The sequence below is a fragment of the Caenorhabditis briggsae genome (assembly GCF_000004555.2).
Source record: "Caenorhabditis briggsae complete genome, chrIV, whole genome shotgun sequence".
NCBI lineage: Eukaryota > Metazoa > Nematoda > Chromadorea > Rhabditida > Rhabditidae > Caenorhabditis > Caenorhabditis briggsae.
This window is the reverse complement of record NC_013487.2, coordinates 9,852,700-9,875,438: the sequence shown is the minus strand read 5'-3', so window position 1 is coordinate 9,875,438 and position 22,739 is coordinate 9,852,700. Positions and strand designations below refer to the sequence as shown.

The following is a 22,739-nucleotide window of genomic DNA, read 5'->3' as shown; positions in this document are numbered from 1 at the left end:
TTGTTTCTCGAATATTTTTAAAGAATTTTTTTTCGATTTCAGCGCAAACTTCACGATTGAAAGATGGTTCAGTTTTATTATGTTTCAGAAGAGAGGTTATCTAATATTCTAACAAAAGAAGTGCTGGATAGATCGATTACTCTATTAATTCAATAAATATTTATTTAAAAAAAAATGTTGGTTGATTATAAGATTGAAATAAAGTACATTCTAAAATAGAACGAAAAAAAAATAGATTTCCAGAATGGATAGTAATTGAGTGAAAATTTTTTGTCATAATTTTCGAAAATCAAAAATATTGAGATTCTGAAGTTCTGCGATTTCGAAGTTCTGAAATTTTAACATTCTGAAATTCTCAGACTCTGAAGTTCCGAAATTCGCAGATTCCGAAATACTGAAATTTCAAAGTTCTGAAATTCTAAGAATTCTGAGATTTTCAAGCTCTGAAATTCAGGAATTCAGAAACTCCCTCAAAAAAAACTGTACCCCCGAATCACAAGCGTTGTACCTCTGAATGAAATGAGTTGTACCCCCGAATCACTGTACCCCGAATTTTTGGCCGAAATTCTACCCAGTTGACTCTCCGAAATAACACATTTGATAGTCTTCAATTGTGTTTGTTTTCCTCAAAAAACTACGAAAAAGATGTAAAAATAAAAATTCATCATGTTCAGAATCATATACTCAAATTGATCTCAATGACCCCTATGAGACTATCGATGCCCCCTGGGAGCATTTGGTCCGATGCCCCTATGAGACATGGTGGGATGCCCCCTAAGAGACAAGTTCAGGATGCCCCCTATGAGTTAGTGCCCCTATGAGTGAATGCCCCCTTTGAGCACGATGCCCCCTACTTCGATGCCCCCTGGGAGTATGGGCCAATAATTGAACGGAAAGAAAGTATTTATTCTAGAATCTTCTAGAGAACAAGAATTTTAGACCAAGAAAAGTGGAGGAGCAATTGTTTGAAAATTGTATCGAAGTAGAAGAATTTATTTATATTTACATTCATAAGCTCAAAGAGTTGAAAACTTTCTTTTCTCCAAATACTCCTTCAACTTTGGAGTTTCCAGAACTTTTTGATGGAATGAAGCAATACTTTTTTCTTCTTCTGGATGGAAGAACGCCGTATTTTTCAGGGTAGTCAGATTCTCAGCAACCGCAACATCAGCATACGTCAATTCAGACCCAACGAGATATCCAGTTTTAGTTTTCTCCAATTGATTCTTCAAGATAGAGAAGTATACTTGTACTGCTGGTTCCACAATTTCTTTGCGAGCCCGATCCTGAATTCAAAAAATAAATTCAACGAAATAGGTCACAGTATTTCACCAATTCTTCCTGGGTCTTTCCAAAGAAGAGACCAGCTCCGTAGTGCTTAAAGCTGTTTAGAAAATCCTTGAAATGATCCACAATCGAGTCAGCAGTTGCCTCCTCTTCTGGAGTTTTTCCAGCATAACCAAACTTTCGTGCCAAGTATCTCCAGATAGTAGCAGATTGGGAGATTTCAAATCCATCAACAGTCAATATTGGAACTTGGCCAGCTGGCAGAGCTGAAAAACAGTCGTTTAGATGATTGACTCGTTCTCTTGATCTTAGGATTCATACAAGGTTTCAGTTTTTGGAACTCTTCTACTGTCAATCGATTATCTTCAAACTCAACATCAGCGAGAACAAATAGTTGACGAGCTGTTTCAGCCAATCCACGAGCGTCAAAGTATGTTAGCTTGTAGTGAACCATTCTGGAATTCCAGTCTATGAATAATATAAAAGAAAAATAATGTTATCTAACAGAAATGCAACTAGAGAGAAATTCTTAAGCATTTATTTAATTCAAAATCCTCCACAAACAATCTAATCTAGAAACTTCGAAAAACATCTTAGTGACCTCTTAGTTAGAATTAGTTTTTTTTTTCCAAAATTTCCCCAATTTTTATCTGAAAATGGGCAACGTCTAATGAAAAGAGCCTACTCGCTTGAATGGTTCAATTTTTTCTTTAATACTAAAGCGATACAACTTGAAATATTTTTATAATGGTCAGTTTTGCAAGAGAGAACTTTTTTATATTAATTGGATTCTGGTACAAAAATCAACACCTATTCCAATCGTCATCATTTTTCCCATCGAATTAGAACCGATTGAACTTTGGTGAAAGATCAAGAAAAAAAATGATAATTGATTGATAAGACAAACTATAAATATGGAAACCAACTACAAAACAACAGAACAACATCTCCAAACATGCCAAATTACAAACTTTCGTACTTTGATGTTCGAGCTCTCGCCGAGCCTGCACGTTTAATTTTTGCTCTATTTGATGTGCCATTCGAAGATCACCGAGTTTCAGTTGAAGAATGGAACGATATGAAGGAAAGTGGGAATTTGTGAACTTGGAGAAGATTATAATTTTCTATTGCTTCTTTCAGAAACCCCTTATGGTCAACTACCAGTTCTGGAGGTAGATGGAGTTGAAATCGGACAGTCCATGTCTATTACTAGGTATTTGGCGAGAAAATTTGGTAAGCTAATATTTTGTGGGCTGATTTTTTTTCAATTTTTTCTTTCAGGAATTGCGGGGAAAAGTCCGGAGGAGGAGGCTATTGCGGATTCAATTGTGGATCAATACAGAGATTTCATATTCTCCTTCCGCCAGTTCACTTCGGCCACTTTTTATGGAAAAGATGCTGAACATATTGTTAGTTAAAGTCTTCTAATTGAAAATTTATTTCTAGAATTTCAGAACAAAGTACGAAACGAAGTAGTGAAGCCTGCTCGAGATCTATTCCTAGGAATCATCAACAAGATTTTGGATAAAAGCCAATCCGGATATCTCGTTGGAAATTCGCTAACTTGGGCGGATATTGTAATTGCTGACAATTTGACCAGTCTTCTGAAGAATGGTTTTGTGGACTTCGCAAAAGAGAAGAAATTAGGAGAATTCTACAACAAAATCCACTCAATTCCAAAAATAAAGGAGTATGTTGCCAAGAGAAAGGGAACTAATATTTGATTTGTTCCGTTTTCATGATTGATTTGTTTGTTCTGTAAAATGTTGTATCTTTGTTTGCGTGACTATTGTCAATCTATAAAAGTTTCGCATGAAATATCGTACCGCCCATGAGAGAACCATCTTCAAAAAGTGTTTGCAGTTGCAACGAATTTGTGTTTTCTCTCCGTGATGATTCAATATAAACTAATATATTTTGATGTCCGTGGTCTTGGTGAAGTATCCCGTCAGCTGTTTCATTTGGCTGGAGTTGAATTCGAAGATGTAAAAATTTCAAGAAACGATGAACAAGCGTGGCTGGAACTGAAAAAGTCAACACCTTTTGGACAACTTCCAATTTTGAAGGTTCTGGACACAGAATCCCAAAAAGAAATCGAGATTCCTCAATCATCAGCCATTGGAAGGTATTTGGCAAATCAATTTGGTAGGTTTTTTTTCAAAATCTGACTGGGTAAGGAAACTGGCATTTTCAGGTTACGCTGGAAAATCTCCAGAGGAGAAAGCAATGGTCGACGCTGTTATAGATCAATTCAAAGACTTTTTGGTCCCTCAAAAACAACTAACTCTTGCGGTTCGGACAAAGAAATCGGAAGAAGAAGTGGTGAGTTATATTTTTTATAGACTGAATTGAAGAATGTTGAATAATTTGCAGAATAGAGTGAAAGAAGAAATTGTAACTCCTGCAAAAAATGAGTATTTCAAAATTTTGAAGAAACTATTGGGGAATAATTCATCTGGATTTTTGGTTGGAAATGGAATAACTTGGGCTGATCTTCAAATATCGGATAACTTGACTACCTTGGAAGGGTTTGGATTGTTCACACCATTAGAAGAACCAATTCTAGCAAAGTTTCATGAAAAAATCATGAATACTCCAAGTTTGAAGACCTATTTTGAACAAAGGCTAGCTTCTCTTCTCTGATTAACTCTATACTTTTTCGGAGTCTATATTTTCTTGACATCCTTGCAATAAACTTTGAACGTTACAGAACTTCTTTACTTGTAGTGGCCTACTAATTGTCGGCCAAACATCAATAAAAACAAAAAATGATGACAAACTGCGCTGTCGAGAAAAGAGGAAGAGAAACTAGAGAAACAGGAAAAAGGTGTTACAAATACACAACTTGTGTAACGAGCAGAGTTCAGTTTCTTTTTTGGGGATTTCGTATGGTTGAACAGTACGAATATATTTTAATGGTTGTTCACCCTCATCGAAAGAATTACTGTAATCTGTGCAGTTTAAGAGGATTACAATAGATTTTCGTCGGCTCTTATCTAATTGTCTGCGCTTCTGCATCAACAACTATTTCTTGCGGCAACTTTTGCTTCAAATATACTCACAGAACCGTGAGCTTCCATGGGGACAGTAGTCTTCGAGAGCGCACAAAATTGAACACGCCAATCGCGCTTCTTAGCGTAATCTGTGTCAGTTGGCGTACTTCTGTTAGCCAAATGTATTGAGCTAAAATTTCAATTTTTTAAACATGTTACTGGCGCACTCGTGCGATGTTCGTCTCTTTGTGGAAAATAAACTCCGGTTCCATGCCTGCCAAATTCAAAACAAAAACTACAGTAACCGACTACCGTAACCTTAAAAAGATTTTCCTTCCGGTTTTTTGGAGTTTTGTCCGTTTCCCGGAAGTTTTTTTTCGCTATTTTTTTCGCTATAAGAACAGTTTCTTTTCCGTCTTTTTTTTGGGAAAATTGTCGCTAGCAGTGAAACTCGAAAAAGTTAGACAAAAAACATGAATATCTTTGTAAGAATGGCGGCTGTGGTTCTTCTTCCACAACTTTTTCAATTTACTCTCATAAAATAAACATTCGCTCTTTCTGTGTCTTGTTGTTTTCCATCCCCAAACCCTTTTTTTTTGCAGAAATGGCCCCAAAAACTATTTTCATCACCGGAGCGAACCGCGGAATCGGACTCGGACTCGTCAAAGAGCTTCTTAAAGTTTCCGGAGTTGAAACGATTGTAGCAGGAGCCAGAAACATTGATGGAGCAAAGGTTTAAAACAGTCCTGATCGTTATTTTATCGAATTTTAATTCAGGAACTTCAATCAGTAGCGAAATCTGATTCCCGCGTTCATCTCCTTGCTGTCGACGTTGCGAATGATGAGAGCATCGCAAACTCGGTGAACTCCGTTGCTGGACTCGTCGGAGAACGCGGATTGAATTTGTTGATCAACAACGCAGGCGTCATTGAGCCATATGGCACTAGCTCTACACCGAATCGAGCTACCGTTCTCAAATGTATCGATGTGAATGCTGTCAGTGCACTTCTGGTTTCTCAACACTTCCTTCCACTTCTTCAAAAAGCTGCTGCGAAAGAAGATGGAGATACTTTGTCGGCTGATCGTGCAGCAATCGTGAACATTGGATCGGATTGCGCCTCACAAGCACTGAATCTCCGCGGATCAGGACCCGGAAATTCTCTTCTCGCCTACAAAATGAGCAAAGTGGCGATGGTCAGCTTCTCTCGATCAATGGCGGCAGACTTCAAGAATCTCAACATTCCGGTTCTCATCACCAATATTCATCCAGGATGGGTTCAGACAGACATGGGAGGATCCAACGCAGAAATTTCGGTAAAATTCCAATTTTTAAAAATAAATAGTTAATTTGTCCTTTTAGGTGGACGAATCGGTCACAAAGATCGTTGCGAGCATCGGCAAGCTAAATGCTTCTCACCACGCAGGACTGTTCAACCGGGAGCTCGAAACCATGCCCTTCTAAAAATCTGCACACTTTTCCTTTTTTTTCAAAATTGTATTTTGATTCATATTCACCTAAATTTTTCAAAATGAAACAAGCTCGACAGAAATATTTTAAATAATTAAAAAAAACCCAGACAGACATCTGCAGATTGAGTTATTTCAGGGATGTTCAGAACGGAATTCCGAAATTCCGACAATTTCGGGATAATTTCCGAAACTTTTTCTATTATGCTTGTCTGAGAAAAAAAAGGTTGAGACGCAGAGAAAAAGTGTCTGCGTCTCCACCGTTTGTGTGCTATTTAGGCTCTCCGCTTCGATATCTCTACCGTATTCAGACTGCAAAAAATACTCTCTAACGTTTTTTTTCTCAGACAAGCATAATAGAGTTTTTTGGACTACAGTATATCAAAGGCGCACTCTGACAGTTCTCCTGCGGGTCACGAGCAGAATTAAAAAAATTTTTTTTTACTCTGCTTGTCGATTTTTCACCATTTTCTCGCTTAAGCGCTTCTGTGATGGAAAAGTGGGATTTCAACTTTGAAATTTGAATGTAAAAAAGACCAATGTTTTCAAAATCGGAGTACTCCAAAATGTCGAAAATTTAAAAATCGGAATTTTCCAAAATTTCGAAATTTTAAAGGTGGTGTACGGTGAAATTTTTCATTGCATCAAAATGTGCAGAAATGCATGTAGATTGACATAAAAATAAAGAAAAAATTCCTACATCGAGAAAAACGCATCGAAAAATACGCTGAAAGCCCTTAGGGACGAGGTTTTTTCTAGGCCGCCCGGTGAGTAAAAGCGCGCGAATTCAAATTTTTAAAATTTTTTCGCTCGTTTTCACTGTTTTTTTTTCAAATTTTCCGATATATCTGGAAGAAAAGTTGACAAAAACCTGGAAAACTCTTGAAAAAACCGAAAAAAAGTGAAAACGAGCGAAAAAATTTTAAAAATTTGAATTCGCGCGCTTTTACTCACCGGGCGGCCTAGAAAAAACCTCGTCCCTAAGGGCTTCCAGCGTATTTTTCGATGCGTTTTTCTCGATGAAGGAATTTTTTTTGAATTTTTCTTTATTTTTATGGGAATCTACATGCATTTCTGCACATTTTGATGCAATAAAAAATTTCACCGTACACCACCTTTAAAGCTTTCGATATTCCGAAAAGGCCACTCCGAACATTCCTGCAAATTCATTCGGTGTTGTTTCTCGAACAATGCATTGCTTTTTTTTTCAAACTTCACGATGGAAAGATGTTAAATTTTCATTATAAATCAGAACAGCAGTAGCCTAATAATCTAAAAAAGAAGGGCTGAATGGATTGATTACTCTAGTACAATAAATATTATGCAGACTTATGAAAAACGTTTGGGTGATTAGAACTTTGGAATAAAGGGCAGCGAAAGAAAATTTTAAGCAGCTGGCAGCTAGAAAAAAAAAAGAATTGAACATTTAAGAAAAAAATTTTGGGAATAGTAATTGAAAGGAAAGAAAGCAGCGGGTGGGATTGGAAAGTGAAAAAGTAAACGGCAGTATAGAAGAAAAACAATGATTTTTAAAACATAGAAAACAAGGAAAGAAGCAAGAAAACAACAGGGTAAAATTAAAGCTTATTGGCTAGAAGAAAAGATAAAAAAGAGAATAAATACCTGGTGGGGGGAAACGAGGGGAATGACAAAAATGAAGATTCAAACACAAATGCAACCAAAAATGGAAAATAAAAACTATTTAGAAAGCAAAAGAGACCAGAAGAAGAGAGATTCAAAACAAAAAAAATGTTGTCGTTGTCGGGATTCAGTAACGACGTTTATCTTCATCAAAGTCCATGTCACCGGAAAATCCGTCGTCATCCAGTTCGTCATCTATCGATCCGCCATTTTTTACATGATTCAGAAGTCTGGTGTTCACTTCGAAAATGAGTCCTTTGTACTTTTCTGGCACACATTTACCACAAAAACCACCACATCGACCCACCACTTTGGCATTGTTCTGTAAAAAATACAATTTTTCGAAATCCGAACTAAACCTAAAAAACTCACATAGTAGCGGTCAATTCTGGAGGATGTACGATGTCCCTGATCTTCCCAATTCAAATCGTCAACTAGTTTCAGTCCAGCATTCTTCAAATCGATCGAAAATTGTCCTTGTGGACACTCTTTCATACTGTAGCAGTCACCAGCTGTACCATACGGGACGTGAACTCCATACTCTCGTTGAGCGAAAGTGTAATCGGAAACTGAACGAAAAATAGTACATAAAATATAAACGGAAGTAAAAGGTGCTTACGATGGAATTTCCGATTCAACAAATCGATACGAACTTTGCTGAATCTCGTCAATCCAGCACTCGCATCACCGACGTCCGAACAGTGACAGGAATCATTTCTGTCTCCGTTAAATGGACAAGTATGTGGGTAGATCAGTCTGGAAAATTCACATTTATGCTCTATTTTGGACTCATAAAACTCTCACTTCTTTCCGTAAACTTCAGCAAAATTTGTTCTTGGATTCACATTCAAATATGCTTTTGGAATGGTTGAGTTCATCTGATGACAATAAACTTCAATAGTGAATCCATCAAGAAGAACAGTGTAGTTTCCGTCTCTAGCCTTTCCACTCAGTGATTTAAGTTCTTGACATGTGGATGGAAGGCCTTAAGATATCTATTAAACCTATTCAATATTCTCAGATGAGCTTACAATTTCTTTCGAAACAATACTGGGTACGACGTGGTTTCTTTGTGGTACACTTGATTCGTTCAACACGACGACCATCATTGGCCACACACTTAACACGACGACGTCTGATACCTTGTCCACAGTTCTTTGAACATTCTCCCCATGGACCAAAACTCCATTTGAATTCAGAATCACACGGATTGAGTTCACAGACTTGAGATTCAATTGGTTTTGGGAACATTTCACACTTTTCTTTTGGAACTGCGGGCTCATCTTCCAACATGAATATGATTGGAACTGTCGTATTGAAGTTATCTTTCCTTCGACATCTGACATCTCTTGTTTGAACTCCTTCTCCACATGATTTTGAACACTAAAAGAGCAGATAATTGTTTGGTTTTTTGATTTTGAAACTCACAGTTTGCCAATCCCCTGGAACCCACTCGTATGGACAATTTGATGTATCACACTCCCTGACTGAAATCGGTGCTCGAGACACATCACACATTCTCGGAGCAGCCCGTTTACCAGAAGTGCTCACGCAGTGCACCCGACGAGTTTGCTTTTGTCCCCGAGCACACTCATCTTTGCACTGAAAAATAGATAAATTCGTTTCAGATAGTGGAGAACAACAATCAGGGAGAAAAAGATAGAATCTGGATAGAGAATCTAAAGGGTCACCAGCACAATATTGTGACACGATTCTTACCAAATCCACTTGAAAACGAATGACGGTGCCTGAACGCGAGCGATTAGATTTTATAGACTAGGATCGCGCATAACAAACAATTGATCTCAAACAAACCTTGCTCCATGGAGTTATATTCCATTTGTAAGCAGGACAAGCCACTGGGAAGCAATTGGCTACAGAATGCAATTTGGTTTTATCATTACATTCAGAATCAGCCACGTGGTTTTTCCTTCCTCGGTAACATTGAACATCTCGACGACGGACACCTCGTCCACATGTTACAGAACACTGAAATATCACCGATCAGTTGACGAAGCCTGCGATTAGGACACATACCGAACTCCATGCGGTAGCCTTCCATTTCGGACAATGCTTGGTTCGACAACGGATTTCTTCCACTGGTTTTTTGGTTTGATCACATTCAGTACTGGCGATCGTTACGTTCAGAGATGGATTTACACATTCTACCACTCTTCGTTTCGTTCCACGACCACATTTGGCAGAACACTGAAAATGGATTGGTTGGATATTTTCGGCATGGAACTCGACTTCAATTTTAGTCTAGTCTTCATTTTTGATTTCAAATTAAATATAGTAATCTCTGGTTGAAAAATCTGGTATGTGGCTGACTATGAGTATTAAAAAAAATTGTTCCATCCGTCATTGTTTTTTCGTATTTACTAGAACACACTATCACAAAATATCACTTTTCCCTTAATTATCTAAACTTTTGTAAGAGATACTGTAAAATTCTCACTATTAAGATATGGGCACCATAAAAATTTTCCCATTATCCACAGCAAAAACCAAGATACATAAATATTCAAATTTACGAATGAGGTCCCGGTCTATCATAATACACACAGTACGCTACAGTAATAAAAACATGCGACAACCTTAACCACGCTAATAAAGCGCTACCCAAATTTTCAAGTTGCACAAAATTTGTCTCGGTTCCTGTAGAAGATATCAAAAATTTGCCAAATAATTAAATAGTGACGAAGTTATGATAAAAATTTTGTCAGTTGATCACTTTTTGATATCTTTTACAGGAAACGAGATATATGTGCTCAAAGTTGACGGTTTGAGTGATATTCTATCAGAGTGGTTACGGTAACTCCACTAAATCTACAGAATTCTAATCTACTTCTAGATACAACCAAAAATTGCAGTGAAACCAAAAATTGCAGTGAAAATAAATTTGAAAAAGTGCTGCTGTGCAAAAAGCCTCACCTATATATTCACAACCTCATTTTGAAACGGACAATTGAGCAAATCATGCAACACGTATAAAAAAGCGACATAGAAAGAGACACATTTATTTGGATTTTCATATGCTTGTGTGGTTTTTTTTTGGAAAGGCAAAGATCATAAGAACATAGAGAGAAGAAAACAACTGAAATCTGTGGCATTCTTTTGAGAAAGAAAACATATGGGGAAATAATTGAACTGTTTTTTGGGGGGAATAGACTTCTTTGAAGCAGCAGTGAAAAATAATTTTTTTGAAAGTTGAAAATGATATAACCCGTAATTGAAATGAAAACAAAAAAAAGAACGACAACGACGGAAAAGCGAAGAAAACATGCAAAAAAGGACATGGACATGGCACATAAAGACACAGAAAACAAAGACAGACTAGACCTTATTCACTTGATACGTGTAATAATTGCTATTACGATAATATGTTTTTGGCCGATTCCTCCTCGTCTTCTTTCGACGACGTGGAGGAGGTGGCAAAAGCGAAGTAGACGAAGAAGAAGATGGGTGAGAATTGATATGATTAACTCTGTTATTACGTACCGCGCTCCATGCTGACGATTGCCAGGAGACGACGGGCGGAAGGATAGGAAGCAGAGAAGCAGAAGCGGAAGACGTCGAATCGGAAGAGATAGATGACGAAGATGTCTTGTTAATTGGACGAGAACGACACGGTGGCATTTCGCAGTCTCTCTGTTCTCGTGGTTTCACTTCGAAACACTCGGTATCATCTTGTTTTCGACCGGAAAGCACGTCTTCACACCAGATTCTACGACGTTGGACACCTCCTCCACAAGATACGGAGCACTGGAAACTGACATTAGAAAAAATACGGGTTCAAAAAACTTACATGAGTCCATGGAGAAATCTGCCAAGAATTATTAGTGAGCGGAGGACAAAGTTCTTCGTTGCACTTATCGAACATCTTGGGTTTTCGAGTTTCGTCACAAGAAGCAGAAGTACAGGATACACTGCGACGACGCCATCCGCCACCACATGACGCAGAACACTAGAAAAATGAATGAATAAGGTTTCTTTCACTAAAAATGAATCTCACTTTCGACCAATCTCCAATAATCCAGGATCCAATATGCTCTTCTCCTTTTGGACATGGTTCCAGACGACAATTTCTGGTACTTGTCGGCCTCTTCTGAACGTCACAATCCGTATCTCTTAATATTGTTTTTCCACTGTCTTCTGCACTGACACATGATACATTTCTACTCTGTTGGACATGGGTTCCGCACGTGGCTGGACAATCCTCCCATTCCCCGGACTTCCAGAATGAGCAATCACGGAGGTGACAGTTTCGGGTCGAGACCTCTTTCTCCAGATGACTACAGTACTCATCAGGTAGATCACGAACATGATCTCTGCATTTGAGAAGACGACGTTGAGTTCCGTTTCCACACGTGGCAGAGCAAGCTGTCCATGGTCCAGTTGCCCATCGAATTGGAGGAACGTCTGCTTGAAGTTTCTGAAGCACTCGCGGTCCTTCACATGTATCCTTTTCACAGCTCTTCTTTTCTCGAGGACGTGTATTCTGAAATTAAGAAACTTCATAAAATAAAAAATAGGATATTGGGCTCACTCTATCACAGAAGTATTCATCAACAACATTTCCTTCGGATCCACGGATACATGACACACTTCTGGTTTGAATTCCAGATCCACAAGTTACTGAACATGGGGACCAATGACTTGGTTTCCACGATGTGCAGGGCAGAAGATGACAAGTTTGACGGGTCTCTGGCAATTTCGAATCTCCACAGAATGAGGAATCAACTGATTGATCGCGATAAATGCATTCGATAGTTCGTTCACGATGACCGATTCCACATGAGACGGAGCACTGAAATGAATAGATGCATTTAGTTTAAATCATACAAATGTATAACTTACGGCACTCCAGTCAGTGGTTCTCCAGAATGGACATGTTCCTAGGTTACATGTTTGATGAGAAGCAGGACGATCAGAAGCAGGTCCACAAAGAGATATATCAACTTCGGTTCCATTTCCAGCAACACAAGAAACTCTTCTTGATGACCATCCATCCTCACAAGATACACTGCATTGAGACCATTCTCCAAGTTTATATTTGGGACATGGCTCTCTGTGACATTGTTTCGTAAGAATCTTTTCCATTTTGTTGCATCGATGTTCCTGGAGAACCGATCCATGACGATCTGTACAGTTGGAATCTCGATACTGTACTCCATCTCCACATTTCACTGAACACTCTGACCAAACTCCGAATTGCCACCAAGTGCACGCATGTTCGTTGCATGCTTCGTGTGTATGAGCTGGTCCGCATCTCGAGTTGTGAGTCTCTCGATCGGCGGCATCCAAACACTGAGCGTGACGCATTCTGACTCCACCATCGCAACTTCTGGAGCATTCGACCAGTGACCGTATACCCATCTTGGACATGGAATCCTGTTACATTCTCTTTCGGTTCCTTCCTTTTGTTCTCTTCCACAAAGTGATTCATCAACTCGTCGGTTCGATCCATCAACGCAATACGATTTTCGGTGCATTTTTCCATTTGAACCACAGGTTTCTGAGCAAGTCGTCCATTCTCCGTAGCTCCATCTTCTTCCAGAACAGTCAACATAACAACTTGTGATTTCTGCTGGTTTTGTGTTTCGATCACAAAGATGTTCAGAAACTGGAGTTTGGCGATCTCCTTCCATTTTGACACATGACACTCTTTGACGTTTTTGACCGGATCCACATTTTGCGTTACATGTAGAAACATCTTCAGTTATCCACCTGAAAAAAAAACTTGTAAAGAAAAACGAGTTTGAAACGGAAGTTACCTTGTCGAGCAGTCGATATTGCACATTCTGGTTGCTTGTTTCGGTTTAAGAACGTTCTGACAGTTTCTGTCGTGACTCTGTCGATGAGTTGACATATCCACACACATCAGCTTCTGAGTTTGTTGTCCGCGACAAGCTCTGTCACAGTCAGACCATGATTCGGTAGGTCTCCATAGATACAATGCACTGGAAATCGGCCGAACAACTGCATTGGGAACAGCAGCAGTCATGTATTCGTAGGATATATCAGGTGGATGACTTCCAACAGAAAGAACATGAACATAAATGTCACTTCGAATTGGTCCAGTTCCATTGATTCGTTCAATAACGGCGTCAGATCCGGAATATTCGAGAACAGTATCTTGGAATGCAATTTGTTGACGAGCTAAGGAAACTTGGAAGTGTCCGTTGAGAAGGAATTCTCCATTCGCAGCACGGAGGGAGAGATAGTTATCATCTTCCTTCATGTTATTGTATCCCTTCTGTCGGATATCAATGTTGGCTGATCCTGCTGGGATCTTCATCACTTCATTGTACCCGAAGGTTCCTTGCTCATTGAATGTTCCTTTAACCACCTTGCAAGACGAATCGTTACCACCACAAACTCCACACTTATCTCTTCGGAGAGTCGAATGAAGTTGATGATCACATCCTGAAATAAAAAAATTTGAATTCATTTTGAAAAACAACAAATTTACCTGCTGGCATGCAAGCTCCAGCTACACAAATATCGTCCCCATTCCGATCACATGGAGTTCCATCGACAACTTTATCCTTGAGCAGGTAGAATGCGGCAGATCCACTCAATCTACAGTACAGTTTGCAGCGTTCATTGGGAGCAACATTGGCATATTTCGGAACCCATATCGTGTTTGTAGAAGCGACTCCTTGAATTCCAATGTCTTTATTGTTGAATTCAGCACATTGAAGTTCTCGGTACGGTTGAGTATCCCATGGACATTCTTGAGTGTTACATGACCGATATCTTTCTCGTTGACCAACACAATACTTTCCACCATTACGAGGTCTGAAATATTTGGATTGGAAAAAGCGAGTGGTGAGAAGCTCGAAGCCCTGAAAACTAGCTTTGGGTGCTCTAGTCTCGATTTTGGGTGTATATAGCTAATACGATTTGAGAAGCTTGGTAGAATTTTTGAAGCGGCCCATAAGCCCGAAAAGCAGATACGGACAAACATGAAAGGTGCTTTGATATATTCTTTTTTACCTTGATGGATCGTTTGACCTCCTAGAATCGATCTCATTATCTTCTCTGAATTCAGAATTTGGTCTATACATAACCAACTCCCAATTTTCCTAAATAACTCACTTTGGACTGTCACAATCTCGCAACGCTTTCTGAACACCACCGCCACAAGTCCGACTACAAGTTCCCCAATCCATCCAATCTCCCCATTGACCATCAACTTTGGTGAGAGACTCTGCTGCAAGACGGACGCAGGCTCCATGATGACAAAACTGAAAATCAAGGAAGGTGAATATGTACTATATCAAATGATCTCACCATATTCCTCGACTCGTCGCATGGCGTTCCGTCGGCCCATGGCATATGCTGAGTTCGACACCCCATCTGGCTTCCGTAGAATGTAGCACACCAAAGACGGCGGCATGTCGGCTGAAATTCAAAATAGTTAGCTAAACGATTTGAAGTACAGTAACCCTACCATATAAGGGCACAACTCTGAAGCAGGTCCAAAGACGAATTTGCACTGTTGATGAGCATCGTACTTTTTTCCAGGTTCATCCCGTACAAACACATCTTCGTAATAGCGACGTTCGACCGGTTGATCGAATAGACACTGGGTTTGACCTCGATTGTTTCTGAAAAAAGCTGGAATAATGATAATCTCAGATTCAGAATACGTACTCGAGGAATCGTTCGAGCATTCCAGCTGAACAAGGTGACCAGCTCCATGGATGCGTGTTATATTCCAGGGTGGGTGCCATGATATGGAAGTTGTTCTGAATAAATCTCAATTCATTTCAATGTCTCTTATTCATCTACAGTACCTTGTTGACCTGCATATAACTAGAGCACTTTCGTTCGTCATCATGAGGTATTGAAAATACGTGACCTAGTTCGTGAGCAATGGTAAAGGCAGCACTCAATCCGTTGTCTTCGATGATAGCACAACTCTTTTGTAGATCACACATTGTTCCAAGTTCAGCAAGTCCCAACGTATCACACTTTCCCTGTGACCTACAAATGTCTTTTCGTGTCAAGAGAATCGCCACGTCATGATGCTGAACACTCGAATCATCTGGATCGTTGTAGTACTGTTGCCATTTACAAAAGTCTTGAAGTGTTTGTTGAGCATTCTGAGTGATACGTGGACCAGCGTTTTCCGTTTTCAGCACGATCAACTTGACAACAACGACATTGATAGAAGCTTTGAGAGACTGATGACGATAGATTGAGGCAACTGTAGAGAAGAGAGTGAGAACGTAGTCTTCCAGTGATCGTCCATGGTATTCATACATCTTGGTGTCAGCCACCACAAGTACTTCCACGTAGTGATCCCATGAATTCGCTGCTCTTCGTGAACGCGCTTTTCGCTCTGAAATTTTTTTCTCAACGTTCTGATCTTCCCGTGGTGCCAAAAATCATCTCTGATTGGCGGCACATTCGACCACACGCTAACTATCACCCATTATCTTCCTTTGCTCGTTTACTCCGTTTAACTACCATTATCCATTGGTGCCCAGGATCCTATAGTTTGTGTGTGTGTCAGGGTGTTTTAATGGGCTATTACACACACCCGATGGGAGCAGAAGCAGCTAATATTTGAGGTCTACTCTCTGGGAGCGCATCAAAAACTTTTTTATGTCTTCTAGTTAGTAAGGAATCCAGAATCTGACTCCAGATGGCAAAGAAGGCATATCCGCCTACTCAAAAAAAGTGTCGTTTCCGAACTGATTGTTTCGTGTGTTTGTTCTCTATTTTTCTTCTTCCCGGACGTATACGCAACACAAAACCGCTTGCGGGAAGACGAAGGACGTACACAAAACGTAAACGTTCTGCTACTGCTGCGCAACCTTTTTCTTTTTTCTCTATCTCTCTGTACGTGCTTCTCTCCATAAATCATCATTCCTTTCTCTCTCATACAAGCTCAACTCCCAATGAGTTCTTGTGTCTTCTCTGACCTTTACACGTCGGCAGGAGCAGATCTCGATCAGACACTCGAGCGCCAGTTTCAAAAAAAGAGAACGAACTATTTTTTTGGGGATTTTGAAAACCTAGGCATAAAACATGAAAATAAGTGAGGAGACTCTTTACCAATGACATCTTCCCACTTGTCTTGCCACGTGGCAACAGTCGTCTCCGCCTCGCTGACACTTGTGGAATTGAGATGGTCGAATGATTTAAAGTGCATTGGATCGAACTTCCGGACGAGATGTTGTCTATGTCGACCTGCTCCGTCATCTGAAATATCCCATTTAGAAAACTAATTTGTTTTGATTGAATACCTGTTCCGTTTCCACTAATGATCGGCTCGACTGTATGGATTCCACTGGGCAAAGCGAGCATTCCGTACTAAAGTTTGATTTTTTGAGGTTTCACACAAATACAAACTAGAAACTCACCAATCCATCATCGGAGTCACACAAATTGACGATGCTATGCTGGTGGACACCTTTGACGTGAGCACGGTAGATGCAATCGGGGTCTGTTCGGCCCATTCCACCTCGAACTTCCTCCTCCGAGTCCAGATAGAGGACCATCGGTTGGTAGTTCGAGTTGGCAAAGTGAGGTACACTTCTGAAAAAAGGAAGTGATGTAAAAGTTACTTCAGAATTCATACTTGTTATGTGAGTCTGGAATTTGATTCCATCTGTGCAAATGGACAATGTAGACGGCATCATCGGATCGTAATCGTAGATGGCATGCGTGTCCACAGTCTCTGGCGACTCCATGTAGTCTGGGACCTGATGTTCGGACATCTCGTTTTCCACGTCGTCCATGTGAATCTCTTCGGACGATGTGATGAGAGTCGATGATGTGGATTCCCGCATCGTGACGCCATCGAGAATGATGCACTGGCACGCCTGAAAAATGATTCAAATATTCCAGAACCACCGGATTGCGGCCATACCCGAGTACTTGGCCCTGGAGAACAGCACATCTGGTGAAGATAGTGTTGTTGTCGAGCCACTCCCTGCTGAAAAAAAGGAAAACGTTGAAATAACTGAAAAGGGAAAACGAACATTGCAACGCATATACGAGGCAGACGACGAGGAGTAGGAGAGCGGCGACGAAAGGCTGCAGCAGATGGAATGAGCCGCCGATGGAGCGCATACCAACAGCTCCGTGATGATGATTATGATGGAGGTTTGAAGAAGGAGAAGAAGTTAGAAGAAGCAGAAGACTCCGATGAAGTGCGTCGTCTGTCTCTTCTGTACCTTCCAAACACTACCTACTAACGGTAGAGCAAGTGGACGAAGGTTCTGCGACTAGTGTACTTCTGGAGTTGTTGTTTCGGTGGTTATCCGAGTTTGTGACGTCGTCAAGTTGAAGAATGAATAGAGGAGATTGTAGAAGGAGCACTTGAGATGGGGAACAGAGCATCACAGTCTTAATATACGAGGATTTCAATATACCGTAACCACTCTTATAGAAGCCCACCCAACCCGTCAACTTTGAGCCTTTCATTCCCTATAAAATATATCGAAAAGTAACCAACTGGTAAAACGATTGTCATAATATCAAAAATGTTTTGTCAGTTGACATCTTTTTTATATCTTTCACTGGAAATGAGATAAATTGGCTCAAAGTTAAAAGTTCGTTCGGTTACATGTTTTTTGAGATTGTAACTTACAAATTCCCTTTCAATATTCTAGAGCAATATTCTAAACCATAGCTAGACTATTAAAAAAGAAGACTACTAACAAACAACCTTATGTCTTAGTTCTCTCAAATCCTATAAATCAAAATCCAACTGACCGCTGGTAGTAGTAGTTATTGTACTACATATAAATATTTCAAAAAAAGTCATTTCTCATCAAACGAACCTCATAAAAATCAGCTTGAAACGGGCACAATTTCAATAAACTCTGTGTGCTCTCTTGCTCCTTTTGTCCTTTTCTTCTTCTTATTATTCTTCGTCTAGTTGTTCGTCTCTCTCCGTTCTTGACGAAATCTGTAAATTGTTTTCACTCATCATTTTTGATTTATTTGAATGCGTGTCGGCTCTCTCGGTGGAGCTATTTAGTTTCGGAAGCTCACTCCCCCTAATAGTTCCATAGTACTAAATCAAAACAAGGAGGAAGCGAGAAGGTGTCATAAACTACTGATAACAATCATTTGCAGGTGGAACAAGGGGAAAAGAGATTTAGAGAAGAAGGAAAAGCAGAAAAAAAAGAAATAAATAAAGTAGCCAATGTAGGGAACAGGACCCATGTTGATGTGTATCCGAAGGGATCCGTTTTGTGTAGTGATGGTAGTAAACACTTGAGAAAAGAAGGGAACTTCCACCCCCAACAGGAGCCCAATTGATGATAGAAAAAAGAAATGGATGAAGGAGAGGAGGACCTACTAATGATCTGATTGAGATTTACTGATAAGAGGAGTACAACATGCAAAAAATAAGAAGAAGAACATAGAAATATTGAACTGGAGATATTAAATTTTTCGGAAGATCAGGGATCGGAAAAGTGCCGAGCTTGTTAATATGTAATACAGAAATCTAGTTGAATCCAGTTGACAACTATGGTAGGAGAACTTAACTTTTGGGGCCGAAATACAGTAAGACACGGTAACCAGGGTGAGACTTTTATAAAGTAAATGCCCTTATAGAAGCCCACCTTATACGTACACTTTGAGCTCAATTATCTCGGTTCCTATAATAGATATCAACCATTTTTCAATCAATAAAGTATCGGCGATATTGTGAAAATATTTTATCATTTGACAACTTTTGGATATCTTTTGAAGGAATCGAGATAATTGAGGATTGGGCTGACGACCAGTTGACGGCTGGGTGGGCTTCTATTAGAGTGGTTACGGTAGAATTTTAAAAACTTCAACTACTATAGTATAGGAACTTATTACCAAAAACGACTGACAATCTAGGATCCACCTTTTGACCTCTCACTCTCAAAAACGTGCAGTTGACAAGTTCAGTGAGAAGAACAAGAAGAAGCAGGAACGGAGGCCAAAAAAGCAAACAAAAACCGAGATAGTTCATTCATTTGGGTTCTTTCGAGAGAAAGAAACACTTAAAAGTTGCACATGGAACTTCTGGGACATTCTTCTACATAACGAATGAACTCATCCCACTCCACTCCATCTCAATACACACAAAAATCAAAATGGACGGAAATTAGGAGCAGATGTGGTGAAAGGGTGGAGCAATCTGGGGAGAAACGGGAGCTAGAATTTAGAATCCCCAAAAGTTTAGATTTGAGAGAAAATCTTCGGACGTTTTTTGCAGAATAATTTTTTTTTCCAAAATTTTAAAACAGAGTCTGATTTCTCTAAATCAAAAAGAGACAAGTATCGAAGTTTTTCTATCATATCAAATAGAAAACAAGGTGACCAAACAAGAGATGGTGATGTCAAAAAGTTTTTGGATTGGAGCCAAAAAAGGGAACACAAAACACAAAACATTCATACCGTGTGCTGGGAAAGTGCTCCTCATGGATTGAAAGTTTTCAGTTTTGTTGATATTATGGTTATTTATTTGGCACCCAGCCAACCAGTCTGTTGGATTGACCTAGTAAAAAGAAGGCGGAGCCTAAGAGAGAAAGTAAGACGAAGCGACGCAGACATATTGGGTAAGAGAGGTAAAAGGAAGTGATACTAACCTATAGGAAACGGAGAAAAAACCAGAGAGAGGACGATAAGAGATAAAAGATTCAGAGAGAGTGCTCTTCTCGGCGAGAGCATATTCTTCTTCTTCTTCTTCTTTGAGGGGACCTGGGGCAACTGACGCAATTGAAACATGGTCGAGCGATCGGCGGGAAGACAAAACGTGAAGAAGGATGGGCAAGAAAAAAGAGCAAGAGAAATGGCACCCCGTGTGGAACATGATGATGATGATTGAGAGTGAAAAAATGGAGAGATTTCAGTGATATACAAAAACGTATTTTCTGTTGATTTTCTTTAATTTTGAACGTTTGGCTACAGTAATCACTCTAATAGAGCGCCACCAAAATTTTCAGTTTGACCAAATTTATCTCGACTTCTGTAGAAGATATCAACAACTTGTCAACTGTTTGAATATTGGTGATACTATGATAAAAATTTTGTTAGTTGGTCACTTTTTGATATTTTTCACAGGTAACGAGATAAATGTGGTCAAAGTTGATGGTTTGGATAGCCGTCTATTAGAGAGTTGTAGTTTTTGTACTGAAATCGTGAAAAAACAGGTGTCTTTCAGAAATCGGAAAATAACTGAGAAACAAGAAATTAATTCTGTGAATGCAAAGTTTTTAATCTAGATCTGTTTCACATCATCTTAAATTTTCAAAGTGATTGCATACTTGACAGCCGAGCTCCAGAATCTCGAAAATGATCAGATTGACCGAAAACTGAAAACTTTCTTGTTTTTTCTGTTGATCGGTACTGTGTCCCCAGCCTAAATGCAAATAAATTCTAAGATTAGCGTATTTGGATTCTACAGATCTCTCATCTGATTACAGATGGATTAATAGTATTACTATGAGTTTCTACCGAACACTAAACAAATAAAGTTCTCCTTTTGGAGATTCCTCCCATTTTATGCCCCTCCATAACTACAGTAATCCTTCTTCAATGACCCGCGACTGCCAAACTAACTTAACGTCAAGTTTTCTCTTGAGTAACAATAAAAAAACAAATAAAAACTCTAATAGAGGAATACCTCATAAAATAGGTGACATGCATGATAAATTACTTTCGAGTTTCCGGTTTTCCAGGTGAAAACAAATTTCAGAGAAAAAGAGGAAAAAGACTTTGATGATGATACGGTATGACTGTTACTTACCTGACTAATAGTGTGAAGATTTCAGTAGATTATAAAAAAGGGAAGTTGTTGAATTTGAGAAGTTGAATCGACTTTCACGATGTCTGAAAATTAAAAAAATTCCAACGAGATGATGCACATGAAAAATATAAATATACAAGAATTTTGAAGAGACTAGAGATTGGTTTTGCGGTGGCGAAGAAACCCCACACATTTTTTTCGTCTATGTTATCTCTATTTTGTCTCTCCCCTCAAAAACCGTTCTCTATTTACTGTCCAGAAGAATGAAGAAAAAGTGGAAAAAGTGCGCGGGAAAATCTAAGAGAGAAAGAGAGAGAAGAAGGAAAAGCTCAGTGGTTTTGCAAAACTTTTTCGGGCAATAATCCGCCGGCGAGTACTACGAGAAGCACACACAAGTAAGCAAAAAATGACTGTCGAGTTGGGTTGAAAATTTTGGCTCAAAAATTTGGTTCTTTTTGGTTTCAGAGGGACCACTTGGGTTCAGGGCTCAAGTTTCGGGAAGATTCGTTCAAAAAGTATGGCCCATTGGGAACGGGTTTGTTAAATGTTGCTCTGCAATTTTTGACGCTTCAGGGAATCCTGCTCAGTTCAAAGTGACCTTAAAACATCGAACCCATGCCCCTATTCGTGGTCCGACCCACTTGGGCCCGATTCCCTTGGTATCGGCACCGATGCCCCAGGTAGATCCACATGTGCCAAAAATTTGCTGAGTTAGGTCACAAATAAATATGAGTATTTTGAAAATCTTGAAAAATGTACAACGTCATGGTAATTACAAATAAGTTTTTCAATTTTTGGCGCTTTAGGGCACCGTGATCAGTTCAAAGTGTTCTTAAAACATCGCACCCGTGCCTCTAGCTCGCAGGTGTCGGACCTCTACCCCCCTGGGAGAAATTACTGCGTTGCAGGGGCACCGGTGCTCCAAATAGGGACAAATGTGCCAAAACTTTGCTGAGTTGTGTCAAAAACCTTCAAACAAATATATTGAAAATCTTGAAAATCAACTAACTGGCTCAACTAAATCTAAAAATTTAAATCATAAAATTTAGTCATCTACAGTATCCCTACTACCTAAAACTACAGTATTTATTGTCAAAGCTCATATTAATGCAATGAGTCTAAATCTCTTGTTGTTTTTTTTCCTGTCGTACTGTTAGTTTTATACCACTTGAACAAGGGCAAAGAGTACATAATAAAGCGTGTCTAATGACGAATGAAAAAAAGATAGAAGTGACCTCATTGGAAGGATAAAAACGATAGAAGGAGAAGAGGAACATGAATTGGTTTTAGAAGAATCCACGGGTAGAAGATATTCATGGCCTCGAGAATAGCAAATTGACGGAATTAATTATCCGTAAGAGTGTGAATTGGAGACGAATTGAAATACTGAATGAAAAAGGAATGACGAACGAAAAAAGAAAAAGAATCTGATTTTCTAGATCATATATCACCACAGACAAAAAAAGAAAAAGTAAGAAAAAACTAGATTATCCATGGAAACCTCTTTAAAGGAGAAGAAATGCACTTTTTGTGCTAAAAAGCAAGAGAGTACAGTTCGATGGAGACGCAGAGAAGGAACAGGAAACGGTTCA

At 39.3% G+C, this 22,739-nt stretch overlaps 5 protein-coding genes across 5 annotated transcripts; 3 read left to right on the top strand and 2 right to left on the bottom strand.

Moving 5' to 3' along the window:
* Positions 1 to 1,016: 1,016 nt before the first annotated feature.
* On the bottom strand, positions 1,017 to 1,741 carry CBG03453 (the record flags this gene model as incomplete). Its single annotated transcript, XM_002633718.1, has 3 exons — positions 1,017 to 1,286; positions 1,333 to 1,553; positions 1,609 to 1,741. The coding sequence occupies 3 exons, from the start codon at positions 1,739 to 1,741 to the stop codon at positions 1,017 to 1,019; spliced, it is 624 nt and encodes a 207-aa protein (XP_002633764.1).
* Positions 1,742 to 2,242: 501 nt separating this feature from the next.
* Cbr-gst-4 lies at positions 2,243 to 3,011 on the top strand (the record flags this gene model as incomplete). The annotated part of the gene is made up of 4 exons (XM_002633717.1): positions 2,243 to 2,375; positions 2,428 to 2,520; positions 2,569 to 2,696; positions 2,742 to 3,011. 4 exons carry the CDS (start codon positions 2,243 to 2,245, stop codon positions 3,009 to 3,011), a joined length of 624 nt encoding a protein of 207 aa, XP_002633763.1.
* Positions 3,012 to 3,179: 168 nt separating this feature from the next.
* On the top strand, positions 3,180 to 3,930 carry CBG03451 (the record flags this gene model as incomplete). The annotated part of the gene is made up of 3 exons (XM_002633716.1): positions 3,180 to 3,432; positions 3,482 to 3,609; positions 3,661 to 3,930. The coding sequence occupies 3 exons, from the start codon at positions 3,180 to 3,182 to the stop codon at positions 3,928 to 3,930; spliced, it is 651 nt and encodes a 216-aa protein (XP_002633762.1).
* Positions 3,931 to 4,884: 954 nt separating this feature from the next.
* On the top strand, positions 4,885 to 5,742 carry Cbr-dhs-12 (the record flags this gene model as incomplete). Its single annotated transcript, XM_002633715.1, has 3 exons — positions 4,885 to 5,013; positions 5,058 to 5,594; positions 5,641 to 5,742. The coding sequence occupies 3 exons, from the start codon at positions 4,885 to 4,887 to the stop codon at positions 5,740 to 5,742; spliced, it is 768 nt and encodes a 255-aa protein (XP_002633761.1).
* Positions 5,743 to 7,542: 1,800 nt separating this feature from the next.
* Positions 7,543 to 17,480, bottom strand: Cbr-gon-1 (the record flags this gene model as incomplete). Its single annotated transcript, XM_002633714.1, is given in 28 exon segments — positions 7,543 to 7,710; positions 7,761 to 7,957; positions 8,008 to 8,144; positions 8,193 to 8,373; positions 8,420 to 8,771; positions 8,817 to 8,990; positions 9,204 to 9,377; positions 9,426 to 9,596; positions 10,890 to 11,153; positions 11,197 to 11,355; positions 11,404 to 11,889; positions 11,938 to 12,198; positions 12,249 to 12,746; positions 12,749 to 13,118; positions 13,166 to 13,817; positions 13,864 to 14,192; positions 14,493 to 14,641; positions 14,688 to 14,798; positions 14,848 to 15,004; positions 15,051 to 15,157; positions 15,160 to 15,180; positions 15,191 to 15,741; positions 16,461 to 16,607; positions 16,652 to 16,718; positions 16,769 to 16,943; positions 16,987 to 17,230; positions 17,278 to 17,343; positions 17,390 to 17,480. Coding segments are annotated over 28 exon segments (6,459 nt in total), but the record flags the coding sequence as incomplete, so codon positions are not given.
* Positions 17,481 to 22,739: the final 5,259 nt, after the last annotated feature.